The sequence below is a fragment of the Gigantopelta aegis genome, chromosome 8 (assembly GCF_016097555.1).
Source record: "Gigantopelta aegis isolate Gae_Host chromosome 8, Gae_host_genome, whole genome shotgun sequence".
NCBI classification, from domain to species: Eukaryota; Metazoa; Mollusca; class Gastropoda; order Neomphalida; family Peltospiridae; genus Gigantopelta; species Gigantopelta aegis.
The window spans coordinates 1,151,001-1,171,439 of NC_054706.1; the positions used below are offsets into that span (position 1 = coordinate 1,151,001).

General features: G+C 36.6%; 1 protein-coding gene across 2 annotated transcripts in view; it reads left to right on the plus strand.

The window, feature by feature from the left end:
- The first annotated feature begins 1,792 nt into the window (after positions 1–1,792).
- The window catches only part of LOC121378490 (caspase-3-like), a 132,991-nt gene continuing 114,344 nt past the window's right edge, over positions 1,793–20,439 (plus strand). Inside the window, exons 1-2 of one of the 2 annotated variants that reach the window (XM_041506682.1) lie at positions 1,793–1,924; positions 12,697–12,733. In XM_041506682.1, the coding sequence (XP_041362616.1) occupies positions 1,882–1,924; positions 12,697–12,733 (80 nt within the window). In that variant the 5' untranslated portion in view covers positions 1,793–1,881. Of the gene's footprint in view, positions 1,925–10,586; positions 10,696–12,696; positions 12,734–20,439 lie in introns of those variants that run through there. The other variant, XM_041506681.1, reaches the window with a different exon arrangement.

Here is a 20,439-nt window from a genome sequence, read left to right on the forward strand (position 1 = left end):
GTAAAGCTATACACAAAATTTCAACTGAATACATTGAGGAATTGCAAAAAAAAAAAAAAAAAAAAAGTCTGAAAAACACATTTTAGCATCTTCTAAGGGCAATAATAGTTATGAAAGTCAAACTTGATATGTAATAGTATATGATAAAGCTACATGTTAAGTAAATCGTCAAGAAAGTCCAACTTGATCTGTAATGGTACACTATAAAGCTATACGCAAAGTTTCAGCTCAGTATGTTGAGGCATTGGGTGTGTGTGTGTGTGTGTGTGTGTGTGTGTGTGTGTGTGTGTGTGTGTGTGTGTGTGTCTGTGTGTGTGTGTCTGTGTCTGTGTGTGTGTGTCTGTGTATGTGTGTGTGTCTGTGTCTGTGTCTGTGTGTGTGTGTGTGTGTGTGTGTCTGTGTCTGTGTGTGTCTGTGTCTGTGGGTGTGTCTGTCTGTGTGTGTGTGTGTGTGTGTGTCTGTGTCTGTGTGTGTGTGTGTATCTGTGTGTGTGTGTCTGTCTGTGTCTGTGTGTGTGTGTCTGTCTCTCTGTGTGTGTGTGTGTGTGTCTGTGTCTGTGTCTGTGTCTGTGTCTGTGTGTCTGTGTGTGTGTGTGTGTGTGTATCTGTGTGTGTGTGTGTGTGTGTGTGTGGCTGGGTGGGTGGGTGGGTGTACTGAAAACATATTTCCCTATCCCCTATGTTCAAGGACCATAATTCGGTCAAAATGTGTAAATCGTCATGAAAGTCAAACTTGATCTCTAATGATATATGATGAAATTATATACCAAATTTCATCTCAATATCTTGAGGCATTGTGGAAAAAACCTATCCACAAAACTTTGTGGGACAGATGGACGGACAGACTCCAGACAGACAGACAGAAGGATGGAGATGAAACCTATAGATAACCCTTCTGATTGGACTGATAGGGGACTAATAATGAATGTGGATTGTATTCACTGAATAACACTTAAATTATTATCAATCCAAAGTTCCTTTAAGAGACCATGAGTGTATTCAGTATTCAAACATAGTAATGGAGAGTACATTGTATGTATAATAATAACTAGGGGAGTGCAAATAATTCAAGAGGAGTGCATATTATACATATAATAACTGGGGAAGTGCAAATTATACGTATAATAATGACTGGGGAGTGCATATTCTTGGGGAGAGCAAATTAAATGATACGCCGGTTCTGCCTCCCTCCCAGAGTGAGTATGACAAACTCAATGGGTAATGGGTTAAGTGTAATGCCACTACAATGACTTTTTTTCACTAAGAATTACTAAATATTTGCCATCCAATAACCAATGATTACTTAATCAATCAATGTGCTCTAGTGGTGTCGTTAACCAAAAACTTTCTTTTTCACTATATCACTAACAGACCAGATAGCTGAGGTATGTGCCCAGGACAGCGTGCTTGAAGCGTAATTCGATATACGTTCTAAAATAAGTATAAATGAAAATGAATAAAGTTGGTAAATGATACTGAGCTTGGAACATTAATTAAACTACATGTAATAAAACGAATCTGTGTACTGTGTGACTTTGATGTATCACTGTCAGTATATCACTGTCTTCGTTTGTTTTATATTTTTAATAATCTTACAACAGTATATACATAGCTGTTCGCAAAAAATATACACATAATATCCATGTAATCAACAGGCTGCCGTGGCCATTTTGCGTTAATCAACTGTCGGACCTGTCACTGTTACAACAACGAACAAAAATAGTTATCGACATTGGTGCTTTATTGAAAAGGTGTGAATTACTCAAGAAATATGTAGCAGACACTAACTTCCGGTAAAGTTTCCAAGCGTCTGTGTCAAACATCTAAAGAATGCTATCAAACGTGTTTTTATTTCTGTCAGCAGTTTCTTTAGTTTGTAAGCATGGACAACGCAGACGTACAGTATTTTGTCCAAAAAGACAATGGTAAGACATGTTTGAATCGATGGTAAAGAATGTTTTTAGACGAACAAAATGTTTTTAGACGAACAAATTTAGATGTCACACCATAGTTTTTATTAAAAGTGATGGACCCTTGTTTTTTTTAAACACTACTAGAGTAAAATGGGTATGGCGCAGGGGTGGGGAAAAGGCCTCTTTCCCCAGTCTTGGACCGATTCTCGATCTCTGAGACCGAAATTATTTTTTAAAAACATGCGTTTGCCGGTCACACTTTTGTCATTTTTGTCGGTCCGAAGCACCTGTCCTTTTCTATTATAGGAACAAATTCCCATCCGCCAATTGGATCGGCCTGCCTAGACACTGGTATCTTGTGCATGATTTAAAATAATAATAAATAAATAAATAGTGGTCAAACTGACTGGTGTTTCAGACATCTGTGATTTTAAAAAGTCTGCCATAAGTCGGACCTACAATCAATCTACTGCCACTAGGCTAGACATTTGTCAAAGCCGCTGAGCTGGTCACGAGATAAAATAGATGTTAACAATAACATCATTCTTGGTGAAAAAGCTACCAATTAAAACAAAGGACCCAGAGTTTGCAACTGGTCACAATCAACACATTTCAACAACGCCTGTGTACAGAGCTCTGTCGCCAGTGTGGATCGAGTGTCCGAGTCCCGACTCCAAGGCAAGAGGCTGTTGTGAAATACAAAACTGCTTGAAATAGCATAAAATATTCTGAAATAATCTATAAATGTGTTTCTTGACTGTTCAATTTAGTGTATCAAATAATTATAAAGGACTTTAAAATTAAAAAAAAATGTTTATACCTTTTTTTTTTAAAGTGGGAGTGAGCTGGAATAGCTAAACCGGCTATCTTTAGAGGCAGGAGAGGTCAAATGTCATCCAATCGGCGACAACGTTATTAATTGCTTTGTCTAAACGTGTGCTAGCTTAAGTTGTCAAACGCTCCAACGGTGTTATTGTTTATTAAAGTGCTGTTCCAGATGTATGATGTATTGAGCTATATCAATCAAGATATTATTTAATATGATTAGAAAATTATAAAAAAAAATGTAAAAAAATTATATACCGGTATATTTTCCATTTAAAAATATTCTCCTGAAAAACAGAACCAGCTGAATTCGTTTCGGGAATTTCCGTAAGATTTGATCCGTGACGTCATGAAGGGAACTCCTTTCGATAGTCAGCGCCATTGTTCATTGCTTCTTTTGTGTTTATTATGGTGAAACGGCGTGTTGGTGGCGGCTGTAGCAATACAAAAACCGATAAATTTAGTCTTCACGCATTTCCTAGTAATGTTGCTGTGAGAAAGCTGTGTGTGAATTTGATTAAAACAACGTGGAAATACTGGACAGGAAGAAAATGCGAAGACCGTTGCAACAGCAGACACTTTAGTTGCGATTCATCCGAACTGGCTTGTCGGCTTAAGCGAGATATGGGAATACCATGTGTTATGGCTTTTAAAAAACAGATACCGTACCAACAATTTTTCTGTTACACAAAACAAATGACAACAAGCCGACGCCATCCACACCGAAACGACCTTGGGGTGCATATCATCAATGTCCCAAATTGCGTTATGTTTTCAACTCCGGTCAGTTTGTTTTCTCATGCACGGTTCGTGCAATCATCGAGATCCGATTTGTTGTCGTTTGCATCTCATTCATTTGTGAGATTTTTCTTTACAGTTCGTGAACATTAAAACAATAAAGTACAGACAAGTATCTATAGCCTAGTCCGTCGCATCCTACAAAAATGTAGGGTTTTTTTTGTAAAAAAAAAAATACATTAAATTAATTTTACTATACCTTCCCACAGAGAAAACCTTTTTTCATACTATGGAATGTGCTATAAGTTATTTATTTCTGAGCAGACTGTTTTAACAACTGCACACAAAAAATAGTATTTTTTTGTTATTTCCAAAACACTTACTTCTTTTTTTTACGTCAAACTAAACTGAAATTATTCACAAAAAAACCCATCTTCATAGAGGGATGGGATGGACTAAAAGTCTTTTTTGTTTATTTCTTGAAATTACCGATATCGGGTCCACTTGACTCGTAGAATTCAAGAGTTATTTATCGTCTTTTCTACTACATCACAAGTATTAGAATATACAGTGTAGCAAAATAATTCGCACGAAAAGCTAAAGAACAAAACAAGAATAAAAGTTGTAAATTAGTGGTAAGCTGTCTCCACGACCATTTTCATCGTCATCTGTCAGGCCGGTGGTTCGTCGGAAGATGTTCCAGGTTCAAACTGATAAGGCATTATTTGTTGTGTTGCACAAATATTAGTCCAGTCGTCATTACTACACTATTCATCATCGAAAGAAGAATCGCATGATCAATGAGCTTGGCCGTCGCTGTCGGTTCCACTTTCGCTTGCGCTGGAAGTCATCTCGTGGTAGGTTTCATTGAAGCGCGTTCCCTTCGTGATGTAACGGCTATTTACAGGCAACTGTTTTTACCGAGAATTTTACTCGGTCGTTTCCGGCAGTGTTCTACGGGAGTGATGTTTTAATACTTTTATGGGGCATTTTCGTAATTATTGATTTACATATCGGTGTCAAATATTATTGCAATGAATTAAGAAAGCATTTAATTATGGAATTTGAAATTTTAGTGTATGGTCTGGCACAGCACTTTAATTTTCAGGATAGTACTGAATACTGGTACTTTTTATATATATATGGGAGTTAAAATGCATAACTTTTATTCCTTTTTTTATATTATTTATTCCATTATGTAAAATATATATAATTCGTTTTTTTCACCGATGTGATCAAACATTTTGTTTTTCTTTTATGTTTATCATTTCGCGTTCATGATTCAAGATAAAAATATACAAATGCCACTATGATTTCGTTTTTAAAACACTATTTGGCAAATATCACCTTTTAATGATTTTATAATTTTTATTTGTATTCCTTTCTTCACATGCACACACACACACACACACACACACACACCCCCCCCCCCCCCCCACGGGACCGATTGACAATTTAATTTTTTCCCACCCCTGGTCTGGCTCCGTACCCAATTTTTTGGCAGATTTTCTTTTTAAAGTTAACATTTTAACAAAATTAATTACTCTTATCATTACTGTATGATTGTTTTAAATCCTAGCCCTAAACGTAACCCATTTTCTTTCTTGGGGAGGCCCCCCATACCCTCTACTGACTGTAGTTGCATTCAGTTCCATAGTGCCATACCCAAAAATTTAGTTCTGGCAGAAACACTGACTACGACGTATTTTAAAATTTAAATTTAAGGTTACTACCTAGAGGCAAACGCTGTAGACAATTACTCATTGCGTATTTTTCTTTGCTTAAAACATATTAAATTAAAATTAAAATGATAAAATTGTTTCTTCACTTTGACATAGCCCATATCGCTAAGTCCGAACAACATTGTTAACAACTCGTTCATTGACCTATTTCGGTGGCTGCGTCGTTTGTGCGCAACAGTATGTACATTTGAATATTTCTGACGTTGTTGGCTTTTACATGGGGAAAGTACACAAATGTCTGTCATATTCACAGAAATATTTGTAAAAATAAAGTTAAAACAAGTTAAAAATATGTTAAAAATCTAAATTTGATGTAAATTTTTTTATTCTTTTTAAAAATTGTCGCTATGAAACATTCCATAAAACATGGATTCCTTGGCTTGACCTTTTTATTGAATGATTTAGCTTGTCTGAAAAAGATTTCGTCCAAAGGACACCTTCTTAATTGTTTTTCACAATATCGCCTTCTTTCAATGTTTTTCTTTCTCTTCCATACACAACATGTTTCTTACCTTTCCATGCACTCTATTTTCTTTCCATCTTCTTTTAGTATTCTGTTTTGATTTTAAGTTAAATTACAACTTATACATTCTCCCTATACATGTGAAATAATAATACAGTAGTACGAGTAGTAATGGCAATGGTAACGATGGTAGTGGTGATGATAATGATAAATGTACTATTTTCTATTTTAAAATTTATTCTTTAAATTAATTTACTTTTTCTATTCTTCAGTCTTTCTTTCTTCTTTCTTTCTCTCCTTCCTTCTCTTTATTTCTATTATTTCTAGCTTCTCTGTTAACCCCATAAAACTATAAACTATATATAATTACTATTCACTTATGTACAATGTTTAACATATTAAATGACTGTAAAGTAGCGATACCACGCCCCCAACTCTGGCACTACTATATTTATTTTCTGGGGTCAGTAAACTATATTTTAAAAAAAAAGAAGGAAAAAAAAAGAAAGAAAAAGTTAAAATGAGCAAAGAAAGCAAGATTGAACTTAACACACTCATAAACACAGCACATTTCTTGATACCTTTTTTCAAAGACTAATTTGAAAGAAAACTCCATTTTAAAAATTATTTCTCTCTTAGCTGTACTGCTATCTGGTTATTGAAGTCAAATGATTGTCACAACATCTGATGGTAAAACTATCTTTACAGATACTTGTCAAAAATATATGGTCCTTATATGTTTTAACATAATATCTTTCTGAATATCTGTTCATATATTTATTAAAACTCAGAATTTTACCAATATAACCATTCATTTGCTCAACGTATATTACAATTGCAAGACATCAGAATTGTTATATTCGTTTTCTTAAAATGTCTGTTAAGATTGGTTCTCGAGAACTCCATTTTGTAATTTGCCTTAAAATATTTAAAATATATGTTTTATAATTTACTATAAGTACACATGTACATGTTTTGTTGAACAAGTTAACATACATGTTTTGTGTTGGAAAGTTGCTGTAAGCTATACCACTAAACGTTTCACTCACTGAAACAGGTTACGTAGTTAACAGTATTTACTGCTGATGCATACTACAGATTTCGATGCATGTGCGTTAAACTAAGCTACTTATCGGCCAGTTTAGTGCTCATTTGAAGCATATGTTAAGTTCTAAGATCACTACCCATCTGACACCATCAGACAACCAAAGAGACCAAGTGAAAACTGATTTTATTTCTAACTACAGCAATATATAAAACAAGCAAAGAAAAACAGTATGCAAATTAATGTGTGCTGACAAGGTTAGCCCTTCCTCCCTGGTGCCAACAATTAAACATAAACGCTCTTATCTCAGCACTGAGAGAGACACGGGTTTGCTAATTACACACATCCGGACCAGTATCTCCCCTCCCAAGTAGAAACTATTTTATATGGCTTAATTTACCCCCTTGAACTTGAACTACGAATTTAAAGTTAACCCCATATATTCTAACAATGATTAACCCCATATATTTTAACAATGATTAACCCCATATATCCTAACAGCATAGAAATACTAATAGAAAGGTAGCTATTTGCATAACAACTGTCTGTTTATGGGCTATTTTCACAAAAAGGGGAAAATAATGGTAAAGCCATTGCAGCTCCAATATTTTTCACAAAACAGCATATAATGTAAATAAACAGGGATGCACATACTAGTAAAAAGCATCATCACTTGATGCACTGGATATGATATTTTGCCATGTAGATGCATTAGGAAAACTTGTGGTTAAAATAGTATACCCAAAATGTCCACTCTGTTATTGTGTACAAAAGCACATGTTATCGTTATGTTATCGTTATCGTTATGTTATGTTATCGTTATGTTATCGTTATCGTTATGTTATCGTTATGTTATGTTATCGTTATGTTATCGTTATGTTATCGTTATGTTATGTTATCGTTATCGTTATTGTTATCGTTATCGTTATGTTATCGTTATGGAATCGCAAAACTCCACAAAATACTAACTGTTAGCCTTTAAACTGCAAAATGTAAGTAAACCACTTACAAATACATTAATTTCACCTTTTATTTTTCATTTTATTGTCTTTGCCGTTATATTATCTACAAAAAGGACCAAACATTGGATTAGTTTGAAAGTTATCCACAAGATGGCACTATCACATTTAGGTCGAGCTTAGATCAGAACAGAACAGAACAGAACTTTATTTACTCTCATGCCGTAAACCACAGCATATGAGGTACATAATACAATTATACATATATTTTGACAAGATGGCAAACGTATAAGTATTTCACATAAATAAATAAATAAACAAATACATATATTTATATATACATACATACATACATACATACATGGGACAATTTGTGAGGCCAGAAAGGATTTAATTATCCCCTGCGCCAGTGCGTTAATATCTGTGTATGTAATAGTCAACCTCGACATACATACAATATATAGATATTCATACATCAATACATACATACATACATACATACATATATACATACATAAAATACATATCCCTAATGCAACATGTTAAGTATATGAATACTAGCTGGGTACCTGTATAGGCAAGTTGTTTTTAATTCTTAAAAAACCTTTTTTATGTCACACATCATCTCGTGAGAGCTAGATGGTCGTAAGCGGTAGATGCAACCTAAAACGTCTTTTTTGCACCCCTAATTACATATTGCCACAAAAAATCATAGCTGTGCCCCTAACAGCATCGCCGATACAGAAGGATTTAAATGGTCATAAGTGAATCACAGATACCAATTTGCACGAAAATAGACATACATGTAACTGACACATACGACTTTCCTCCGATTTGCTTGCTGTCCATTATGTGAACACGACTGGTCGTATGTGGTAGATACACCCTTTTTAAATACAGTGTATCATGGACAAAAAATTTATACTGCATGCAACGAACCATTTGGCAACAGACAAGAATCGTGTTTGTAAATATAAATAGGAATTGCAGTAACATTAATGTTTGCCATACATGTAGGCAATTATGGATTAACAACATTGTGAATACAAATGCAATTGTAATTTATCCAGGATAAAGTCCAGTAACAAAAGACCGTGTAGTCAGACGTAAAGTTAAAAGGTGAATAAAGTGTATGTGGTCTCAACATAAACAATAGCAAGATCCATGAATTACGATTAACTTTACACTTAACACATATTTACAACAGAATGCTGAACATGACATAACACACCAAAACATTAGCACAATATAGCACACACAGCAGAAACTGAACATGACATAGCACAAACAACAGAAACTGAACATGACATAGCACACACAGCAGAAACTGAACATGACATAGCACACACAACAGAAACTGAACATGACATAGCACACACAGCAGAAACTGAACATGACATAGCACACACAACAGAAACTGAACATGACATAGCACAAACAACAGAAACTGAACATGACAGCACACACAACAGAAACTGAACATGACATAGCACACACAACAGAAACTGAACATGACATAGCACACACAACAGAAACTGAACATGACATAGCTCACACAACAGAAACTGAACATGACATAGCACACACAACAGAAACTGAACATGACACAGCACACACAACAGAAACTGAACATGACACAACACACACAACAGAAACTGAACATGACACAGCACACACAACAGAAACTGAACATGACATAGCACACACAACAGAAACTGAACATGACACAGCACACACAACAGAAACTGAACATGACATAGCACACACAACAGAAACTCAACATGACATAACACATACAACAGAAGCTGAACATGACATAATTCTAAAGTCAAAAGCAGATGATTTGTAAACAAATCGCATTATCGCCTTATTATCTTGCATGTTTTTTACTCCTGTTGAAAAAAATTGAACATCTGCAGCCAAAACAATTATTTGTCAGGTTATACTAACTTGTAGAACCTGTAAAAAAGCATGTCAAGTTATTACTTAAAATATGTTCGTGATAATTAGGCTAAGGTTTAATACGGTAACTGGTTAGCATTAGCTTTTAATATGTCAAAAACTACAGTCTAGCACATTTTTGGGCCAAAGGTGCAAAACAATTTTCAAATAAACAGTAAAAATAAAATTTACCGAGTTGTGGTATTCCCATTCATAATTCGAGACTATTAACAAATTTAACCAGTAAGGCTTGTTGATCGTTGTGGAGAAAATATCGTTGGTCTCATCTGCAGTTTGTATTTTCGTACAACCAGTCAAGCAAATCACGTGACATTTCGTACACCTTGGCAAATTTTGTATTTTACCACAAATAACACGGTGTACTTGTGGTATGCATTATCTATTGACCAATCTAAATGCATTAAATTTATCTAAAAGGTAATAAATAATAAACTGGGAAATATCAAACAAATAGCTTTAGAATACAGATAACCAAGTGAACATATGTTTAGGAAGGCCCACCCATAATGAGTTGCCCTTGGTTAGTTAAAAACAGTCCACCTAGGCCAGAAAAAGCCAGTTTAGGCCCACCTCGGTGACATGCATATTATAAATCACTCGGCCTGGACAGGTTGTCTGTAATTTGGTTTCAGTGACATGGTGAAATATTGATTTTTAATCTTATTTCATACATTATGTACTAACAACTAAAACTGTAACAAGCTTTAAAAACACTAGTACTGAGTAATATTGCTGCTTCAATCAATATTTATAATATAAATGTATGTTATTATTTTGTTAATATCCTCACCTACATTTTATGCATAAATCCAACGATACTGAGGATTATTAATACTTATTCCAGATGACTGGCTGCAACATGTGTGATATACATATACACACCGTACATCTACCTGTTAATTACGAGAGATATTCCACGTCACTTCATTCACTATTAAACTGATCACAGTAATACAACACTTTGTGGTATATTTTTACCATTTTTTATATCATGGATTTCAAATTCTTTAAAAAATGGAGGAAATATAAGCCACACATACAGTATTCAGGTTGATATTGGTTTAGTCATATTGTTACATGTTTGGGAAGGTTTTATTGATTTAGCTATGACTGTTATTGTATTACTTGTATACAACTTACGTTATAATGTACTTCACGCTGTGTCAGTTGCCTAAAGTCATACGTCTTTGAAATATATACTAGTGTGTATATATATATATATATATATATATATATATATATATATATATATATATATATATATATATATATGCAGCAACATGTGTTAAAAATCTGTAATGACTCCCATAATTCATACATTACTCACCATCTGATCGAATAGTCTAATCCTTTATGTATTTGGATTATTTGCGTCCTGCAGTTGGTTTATGAAACGCTGTGGTATGCATTGTCCTGTCTGTGTGTTAGTATTCCACAAGTAGTTCATCACGCTATGTGGAGTAATCGGTCCTTGCGTAAGGGTAAGTGAATTAAAGTATTTAAAATATCTGGCTTGTCAGTTTTTATACAAAATCTTGTAAACTACTGCCAGGTATGTTCTGCCTTGTTTTCAAAATTTCAATCTCGTCTCACAATATACATAATTTATTAATCCATAATACAAACAGACCCTACAGTTTAAATAAACGCATGTGTTATTGATACCAATAGTTATTGCGATCCAGCTTCATACATTGTAATTATTTAGTTTACTATATGTCTGTTGTAATGGTCTTTTAATAATTTGTAACACAAAACACTGGACACTTCTTTACTTCAATGGAAGATACATGAAATATATTTGTAAATGACAAAGACCGGATTTCTGCCAGGACATTTTTTGAGGGTGTGGAGATGATTGTATCCCAACCACAAGAGATGGTCACCACCATTGTATGTTTTATGTCAAAGACACAAAGCTATGATATGTTGTCTTACTAATAATGAATGATTGTTGAAGTCTGTGTTTCACCAACTCCTTGAAAAGAAAACAGGAATATGTATACCATTGTAAAATCTTTTAAAAGAAAATGACACTTACAATTTTGAGAGTATGGAAGGAAGGAAATGTTTTATTTAACGACGCACTCAACACATTTTATTTACGGTTATATGGCGTCGGACATATGATAAAGGACCACACAGATATTGAGAGAGGTAACCCGCTGTCGCCACTTCATGGACTACTCTTTTCGATTAGCAGCAAGGGATCTTTTATATGCACCATCCCACAGACAGGATAATACATACCACGGCTTTTGATGTACCAGTCGTGGTGCACTGGCTGTAGCAAGAAAAAGCCCAATGGGCTCACTGACGGGGATCGATCCCAAACCGACCGCGCATCAAGGGAGCGCTTTAAGACTGGGCTACGTCTCGCCCCTTGAGAGTATGGAGTCATATTCTTATTTTGAAGATATGGTTTCTACCCTTGTCAGCCCATTGATAATTCCTGTATAAGTTAGTATCAAAGAATGGCATGTAACAGGAGGAAACGTAACAAGGGTGATCTGTTGTAACAATCAAATAACAAAATACTGTTTAACACTGAAACTGCTGTTTGACCGATATGTGGACTATGGTGACCGATGTGTGGACTATGGTGACAGACGTGGACTATAGTGACAGACGTGTGGACTATGTGGACTATAGTGACAGATGTGTGGACTATGGTGACAGACGTGTGGACTATGATGACAGATGTGTGGACTATGGTGACAGGCATGTGGACTATGGTGACAGACGTGTGGACTATGGTGACAGACATGTGGACTATGGTGACCAATGTGTGGAATATAGTGACAGGCGTGTGGACTATGGTGACAGATGTGTTGACTATGGTGACCGACGTGTGGACTATGGTGACAGACGTGGACTATGGTGACCAATGTGTGGAATGTAGTGACAGACGTGAGGACTATGGTGACAGATGTGTGGACTGTGGTGACCGACGTGTGGACTGTGGTGACCGACGTGTGGACTATAGTGACAGGGCATGTGTGATGCTTGTGTTGTTTAAATCGTATAAAGGGTGTTGTTTTAACTTTCAGATATTCCTGATACAGAACAGGAGTTCGCTAGACGAAGGTAAGTTCATGTGACGTCTTATAGTGTTATTATATGCCAGATTTCTGATGGGTTAATGTTACATCAGATAGGTTTCCATTACACTCATATGTGCTGTGCTGTAGTTTTGTCAGCTAGTAAATCAGGATATTGCACTTTAGTCCCTGTGGCATTGATCAATGAGTACCATCAATCAAATCGATGATACAATTTATGGAGTACAAGAAATAAATATCAACCTCGGTCTGAGGCCTTTGTCCATATGTGTTTGTTTCTTTTGCTTAATATTTCACTTCACTAACAAACAGGGCCCAATTTCACTAAACATTGTAAGCCTTGTTTTGCACGTAAATCTGTGACTAAACCACAATTCTTATTACTATTATAGTTCAACAAATATAGTTACAACACAGCTTCTGTAATGAAGTAATTGTCTGTGTGAAATTGATGCCAAACACATGTAAACGCATGACTAGTATATATATAACTGCTAGTAGCAGATGTAAACTTACGATGTTTAGTGAAATTGATGCCAAACGCATGTAAACGCATGAGTAGTATATATATAACTGCTAGTAGCAGATGTAAACTTACGATGTTTAGTGAAATTGATGCCAAACGCATGTAAACACATGACTAGTATATATATAACTGCTAGTAGCAGATGTAAACGCATGACTAGTATATATATAACTGCTAGTAGCAGATGTAAACGCATGACTAGTATATATATAACTGGTAGTAGCAGATGTAAACGCATGACTAGTATATATACATGTATAACTGGTAGTAGCAGATGTAAATGCATGACTAGTATATATATAACTGCTAGTAACACATGTAAACGCATAACTAGTATATATATAACTGCTAGTAGCAGATGTAAACGCATGACTAGTATATATATAACTGCTAGTAGCAGATGTAAATGCATGACTAGTATATATATAACTGGTAGTAGCAGATGTAAACGCATGACTAGTATATATATAACTGCTAGTAGCACATGTAAACGCATTACTAGTATATATATAACTGCTAGTAGCAGATGTAAACGCATGACTAGTATATATATAACTGCTAGTAACACATGTAAACGCATGACTAGTATATATATAACTGCTAGTAGCAGATGTAAACTTAAGATGTTTAGTGAAATGGACCCCTGCACACTAAAACACATACATTTGTAGGTAATGCTCCATTAATACGTACATGTTAATTTATGCACATGCATGCTACTTTGATAATTACATTTAAATGGGCCATTAGCAGCATGTGTGTTCGTATGCATGAACCTTCATACATAAATAAATGTAAAATAAATTGCACCTGAAATTTAGCACAAGATTGAATCCAGCTAACCAGTTACTCAGTCTCTGTAACCTTTTTGCAACATCAGTTTTTATCAGAACTTGTATTTTCAGAGAAAGTTTTAAAAATCCATTTGTAATAGAAAGAGACAACTAATATTATTATATTGATAGCCTTGATGCACATTTTCACTCTGTCTCATTATTCCAGTAATTATATACACATTATTGCCATTGCTACTAAAGTGTTGAATGACAAGGTTTTAACTTTACTCAGTTTTTGTAATTTATTTGTCATCTCTGTAGGTTGACAATATACCATACACTGTAGCATAACACTGAAAGTGTTCCTAACTTTAAATTGAGACCTTAATATAACTATCAGTCAGATTCATGAACAAATTAATTATGAAGTGTTTTTTTTTTTTTTTTTTTTGTGGTCTGTTAGTTTATGTACTTTGATTGGATCTACATAATACGTGACTATGTCAGCATTCCAGGTACTGTTAACAATATGCTTGAAACGTGCCACTAAAATGAGCTGAAAATGTTTGTGTAGGTAAGGTTAACAGTTAAAGTTTGTTTTGTTTAATAACGCCACTAGAACACATTGATTAAATAATCATTTTGTACTTTTGACACATACAGTGTATATATAGGAAACCCACAACATTTCTCTGCTAGCAGCAAGTGATTTCTTATATTCATTTTAACATACAGGACTGCACATACCATGGCCTTTGATATGCGGGTCATGGAGCACTAGTTGGGATGAGGGAGACAACCCAATCAGAGAATGGGTTCACCAAGGAGATTTCAGTGCTCTGACCCAGGCACCTCAGGCAAACACTCTATACAAACTGAGCTAGATTCATTTCCTCTGGTTAAGTATTCTGCTTTATCTGAAACGAACAACTTAAGTTGCCATTTTCTTCGTTCATTTTACAGATGAGATGTTAGATGGTATGCACATTACAGATGGGATGGGAACTAATTTTACGTGCCCCTATCCATCATGGTTCAGGCACGCCCACCACGGATTTAGCCTCTGACATCGCCAGTGACTAACTCCGGAGCAGGAGGGGGGGGGGTAAGTTTGAAGTGGGCAGAATTTGGAAAAAAGCCATTTAGTACGGTCTACGCCAGCGCGGACCAAATAGCAGACACTTCATAAAGCTTGAAGTACACCGAGTGGGAGCCGTGCTCTGATTGGCTGAATTTCGATTCCTCGGTGAAGCCTGTTTTTTACCTAAGTCTATGAAGATTAACTGCATACCTAGACATGTCCGGACTCTAAAATTTAACCCAAAGTAGGTAGGACTGCTCAGCCAAAAGGTTTTAAGGTGATTTGAGCAATTGAACGGGCGCCAAAGTAAAATGCGTTAGACTGCTTATAAAAAAAATAAACATAAGAATTTTGAACTGCTTCCAAAACGTTTAAAGTCTAACTAGCCCCAAAAAAAAGTTGGTACTCACGGAGGTGAAGGAGGTTGGCAAAGGGGAGCACGTCACGGTGTTCCGATGAAGTTAACAGCGTCAAAATGCGGGATGACCGACCGATATGGGGATGCTGCTAGCGCCTTGGCTGTTGAGCGGTACTCTTCCCCGGCTGTGATCTTGATCATTCGATGTATGGTCGGGTTGTCCATTTCTGGGAGTAGCAGTCCTTGGTTGTAAATTCCTTTTCGGCGTACTGTAAAACAGAGACCTCGGCCATCCCGCATTGTGACGTGGTGGAAACAGTAGTCTCCCTCTGTCGGGCTCGTTGGTAGCGGTTGAAATGCCTCGTGCTTGGGTTGCGTGAAGAGGAAGTTGACGTCCTCGATGTTGGTTTTGGAGAGCTGAGCGTGGCGTGCTGTTAGCTTGCCGGCCTTCAGTGACCAAGGCTCGTCCCCATCCATGTCCGGCTTCGGTGGTTGACTCGGAGGGCCTGGCTTGTCTGGTTGGCCACTCGGGGGAGTGGTTGCCTTCCGCTTCACCATGGCAATCTTTCGGGCCGGCGCCTCAACGGGTGCTGCCTGTATAATCGGCGGCACAACCGGAGGCGCTGAAGTCCTGGCCTGTGGAGTGGGTCTAGTCAGACCTTTGGTTGAAGTCGGGACGTCCGGGGCTGGTGCCTCTTCCGATCCTGTCTTCTTCCGGGGTACGGCGGTTGGCGGCGCAACAGAAGGAGTCGCTGCCGGCGGTTTAGCCGCCGGTTTTGGCTCCCCCCTGTGCCTTCCCTGTCGCACGTCTCCTCCTCCTCCATCTTCCAGTCTTCGGTGGTACCGGGTCCCCGTACACCAAGGTCACGGAAGCCCGTGACCCGGTATACGTGACCCGGTATTCCAGCAACGCTCCGTAGGAGACCATAAGTCCCCCCAGGTGGGGGGGTAACGCGAGAGTACACTGACATACGTCCATCCTCATCGTGGTCAATTTCGAAGTGGCACATTACAGAGTTCTCATCATAAAACCATTGTCCCTATATTGTGTTGTTATATACATCTATGGGGAGGACACATACAGAAATCAGACTGAGTTCACACAGGGTGAGATAATAATAGTTTCTGGAGGCATCCATTTGTAGATGGTGGGTCACAGCTCGGTGCTAAAGTGCTCACTTGATGTATGGTCTGTCTAGGATCGATCCCTGTCAGTGGACCCTTTGGGCTATTTCTCGTTCTAGTAAGCTCATCACAACTGGTATATCAAAGGCTGTGGTATGTGCTATCCTGTCTGGGATGGAATGAATGAATGAATGTTTGACACCCCAGCACAAAAATACACATCGGCTATTGGGTGTCACAAATGGTATGGTGCATATAAAAGATCCTCTGCTACTCTTGGAAAATGTAGCAAGTTTCCTCTCTAAGACTATAATCAAAATTTTATGTTAGCCTTGAGAACATGCAATATTTTAATTCAATATTTATTAAAATCAGTTACAAGAAGAAAACTTAACAAAATGAAAAACTTAAAATAAACAGACAGCTGTGTTAGTGAATTAATTTTTGAATATTAATATCATATATTTTCCAAAATTCACCTTCATGTCCTGATTTATGAATTAGTTCTTGGTGCTTAAAAGATAAATGACATAAGTTATGAAAATTCAAATTAGTGAGGTCAAGTGATTTATTCTGCTGTCTGCTCTACTGAATATACAACTTTCTCACTCCAGACCTAGGATCAGGAATTATTACTGTTTGGTATGACCTTGCTAAATTTGCAATATTTTATGTTCCCTAATATTATCTCATTCACAGTATTTGAGGCATTTTGTTCATAAACATTAAAGGCACATGTACATGTGTACATGTATGTTGCTAATTTAGCCTGTTAAAAAAATTTATTAAGTAAATTCCTAGTATTTTAAATAAAATACTACAATGTTATGTTATTCAGTCTTTGTTCTTCACGTGTTATATGTTAAAGTTTTAGTGTTTTTTGTTTGGTTTTTTGTTGTGTTTTTTTTAAACAAATTAAGGCAACTTGCATTCTATCAAATTTTGTCTGGGCCTTGCACATTGCGACCGATTTGATCGCATATGCAACAATTCTTTTTCATCTGGTGACTAAAACATTTCATACTATCTATATAAAAAATAGAAGTTGACGCCATCTGGCTCCTAGATGGCTGGTCTTTGATATTACCAACCTTACTAATATAGCAAATACTGTGTGCTAATTAATAACTGTCAGATGTTTTAGGTACAACTACACATATTTAAAACATTTTTTATATAAGTATTCTCATTGCATGTTCTCCACTCACACTTACACAAATTATGTGCAACCAGTTTTGTAGGTTCATCATGTGGTAAGTACTTTCATGGTAGTAATATGTTATTTGAAAATGATGAAATTTATTTAATTTAAGGACCTTTAAAATTTTCAATTCTTTTATATCTGGGATAGATTTCTTGTGGGAGAGCGTGTAAAAAAAGAAAAAAAAAAGAAAAAAGAAAGAAGTGTTTTATTTAACAACGCACTCAATACATTTTATTTACGGTTATATAGTGTCAAACATATGGTTAAGGACCACACAGATAATGAGAGAGGAAACTCGCTGTCACCATTTCATGGGCTACTCTTTTCGTTTAGCAGCAAGGGATCTTTTATATGCACCATCCCACAGACAGAGTAGTACATACCACGGCCTTTGATATACCAGTCCTGGTGCACTGGCTGGAACAAGAAATAGCCCAATTGGCCCACCGACAGGGATCGATCCCAGACCAACCGCGCATCGAGCGAGCACTGTATCACTGGGCCAAGTCCTGCCCCTGAAAAAAGAAGAAGGAATAGTTGTAAGGCTTTCCATTATCGATACAGTGCATTCACATAGCAGCTTTCCATTATCGATACAGTGCATTCACATAGCAGCTTTCCATTATCGATACAGTGCATTACATAGCAGCTTTCCATTATCGATACAGTGCATTCACATAGCAGCTTTCCATTATCGATACAGTGCATTCACATAGCAGCTTTCCATTATCGATACAGTGCATTCACATAGCAGCTTTCCATTATCGATACAGTGCATTCACATAGAACCTTTTCCATATACACGATTCCACGAGCGGGTATTCCCGCTTTCCATTATCGATACAATGCATTCACATAGAACCTTTTCCATATACACGATTCCACGTGCGGGTATTCCCGCTTTCCATTATCGATACAATGCATTCACATAGAACCTTTTCCATATACGCGATTCCACACGCGTGTATTCCCGCTTTCCATTATCAATACAATGCATTCACATAGCAGCTTTTCCATATACGCGATTCCATGCACGTGTATTCCCGCTTTCCATTATCAATACAATGCATTCACATAGAGCCTTTTCCATATATGCGATTCCACGCGCGGGTATTCGGCGCACTGAAAGAAATCCAGGTGAGCAGTGAGTGATTTTTCTGTGCACAATTTTTTTTTAGCGTGTTGACTTCATAACATGAAGCATTTAGTTTTTGGCTTAAAGTTCACTCCAACAATGTCAAATTTTCTACATAACCAGATATGGAAAAGCACATTTCCACGCGTAGAAACATGAACGATAAAACATGTTAATGGAAAGTGGGCTAAAAGTTACTAAGAATGATTTCTATGACCATCAGTTAGTATTATATTTCCATGACTGGTGTATTTGCTGTCTTGAGTTCGTAAAAGTGCAACTAAAGCATCCTTTGTTAAAAAAAAGAGTAAATCTGATGAATACTTTCCTGAACTGACCATGTGTTACCTTTACCATGTTTAACTCCCAGGAATTGTAGACCATGTGTTACCTTTACCATGATTAACTCCCAGGAATTGTTGACCATGTGTTACCATTACCTATGTTTAACTCCCAGGAATTGTAGACCATGTGTTACCTTTACCATGTTTAACTCCCAGGAATTGTAGACCATGTGTTACCTTTACCATGTTTAACTCCCAGGAATTGTAGACCATGTGTTACCTTTACCATGATTAACTCCCAGGAATTGTTGACCATGTGTTACCATTACCTATGTTTAACTCCCAGGAATTGTAGACCATGTGTTACCTTTACCATGTTTAACTCCCAGGAATTGTAGACCATGTGTTACCTTTACAATATGTTTAACTCCCAGGAATTGTAGACCATGTGTTACCTTTACCATGTTTAACTCCCAGGAATTGTAGACCATGTGTTACCTTTACCATGTTTAACTCCCAGGAATTGTAGACCATGTGTTACCTTTACCATGATTAACTCCCAGGAATTGTTGACCATGTGTTACCATTACCTATGTTTAACTCCCAGGAATTGTAGACCATGTGTTACCTTTACCATGTTTAACTCCCAGGAATTGTAGACCATGTATTACCTTTACCATATGTTTAACTCCCAGGAATTGTAGACCATGTGTTACCGTTACCATATGTTTAACTCCCAGGAATTGTAGACCATGTGTTACCTTTACCATGATTAACTCCCAGGAATTGTAGACCATGTGTTACCTTTACCATGATTAACTCCCAGGAATTGTTGACCATGTGTTACCATTACCTATGTTTAACTCCCAGGAATTGTAGACCATGTGTTACCTTTACCATGTTTAACTCCCAGGAATTGTAGACCATGTGTTACCTTTACCATATGTTTAACTCCCAGGAATTGTAGACCATGTATTACCTTTACCATATGTTTAACTCCCAGGAATTGTAGACCATGTGTTACCGTTACCATATGTTTAACTCCCAGGAATTTTAGACAATGTGTTACCTTTACCATGATTAACTCCCAGGAATTGTAGACCATGTGTTACCTTTACCATGATTAACTCCCAGGAATTGTAGACCATGTGTAACCATTACCTATGTTTAACTCCCAGGAATTGTAGACCATGTGTTACCTTTACCATGTTTAACTCCCAGGAATTGTAGACCATGTGTTAC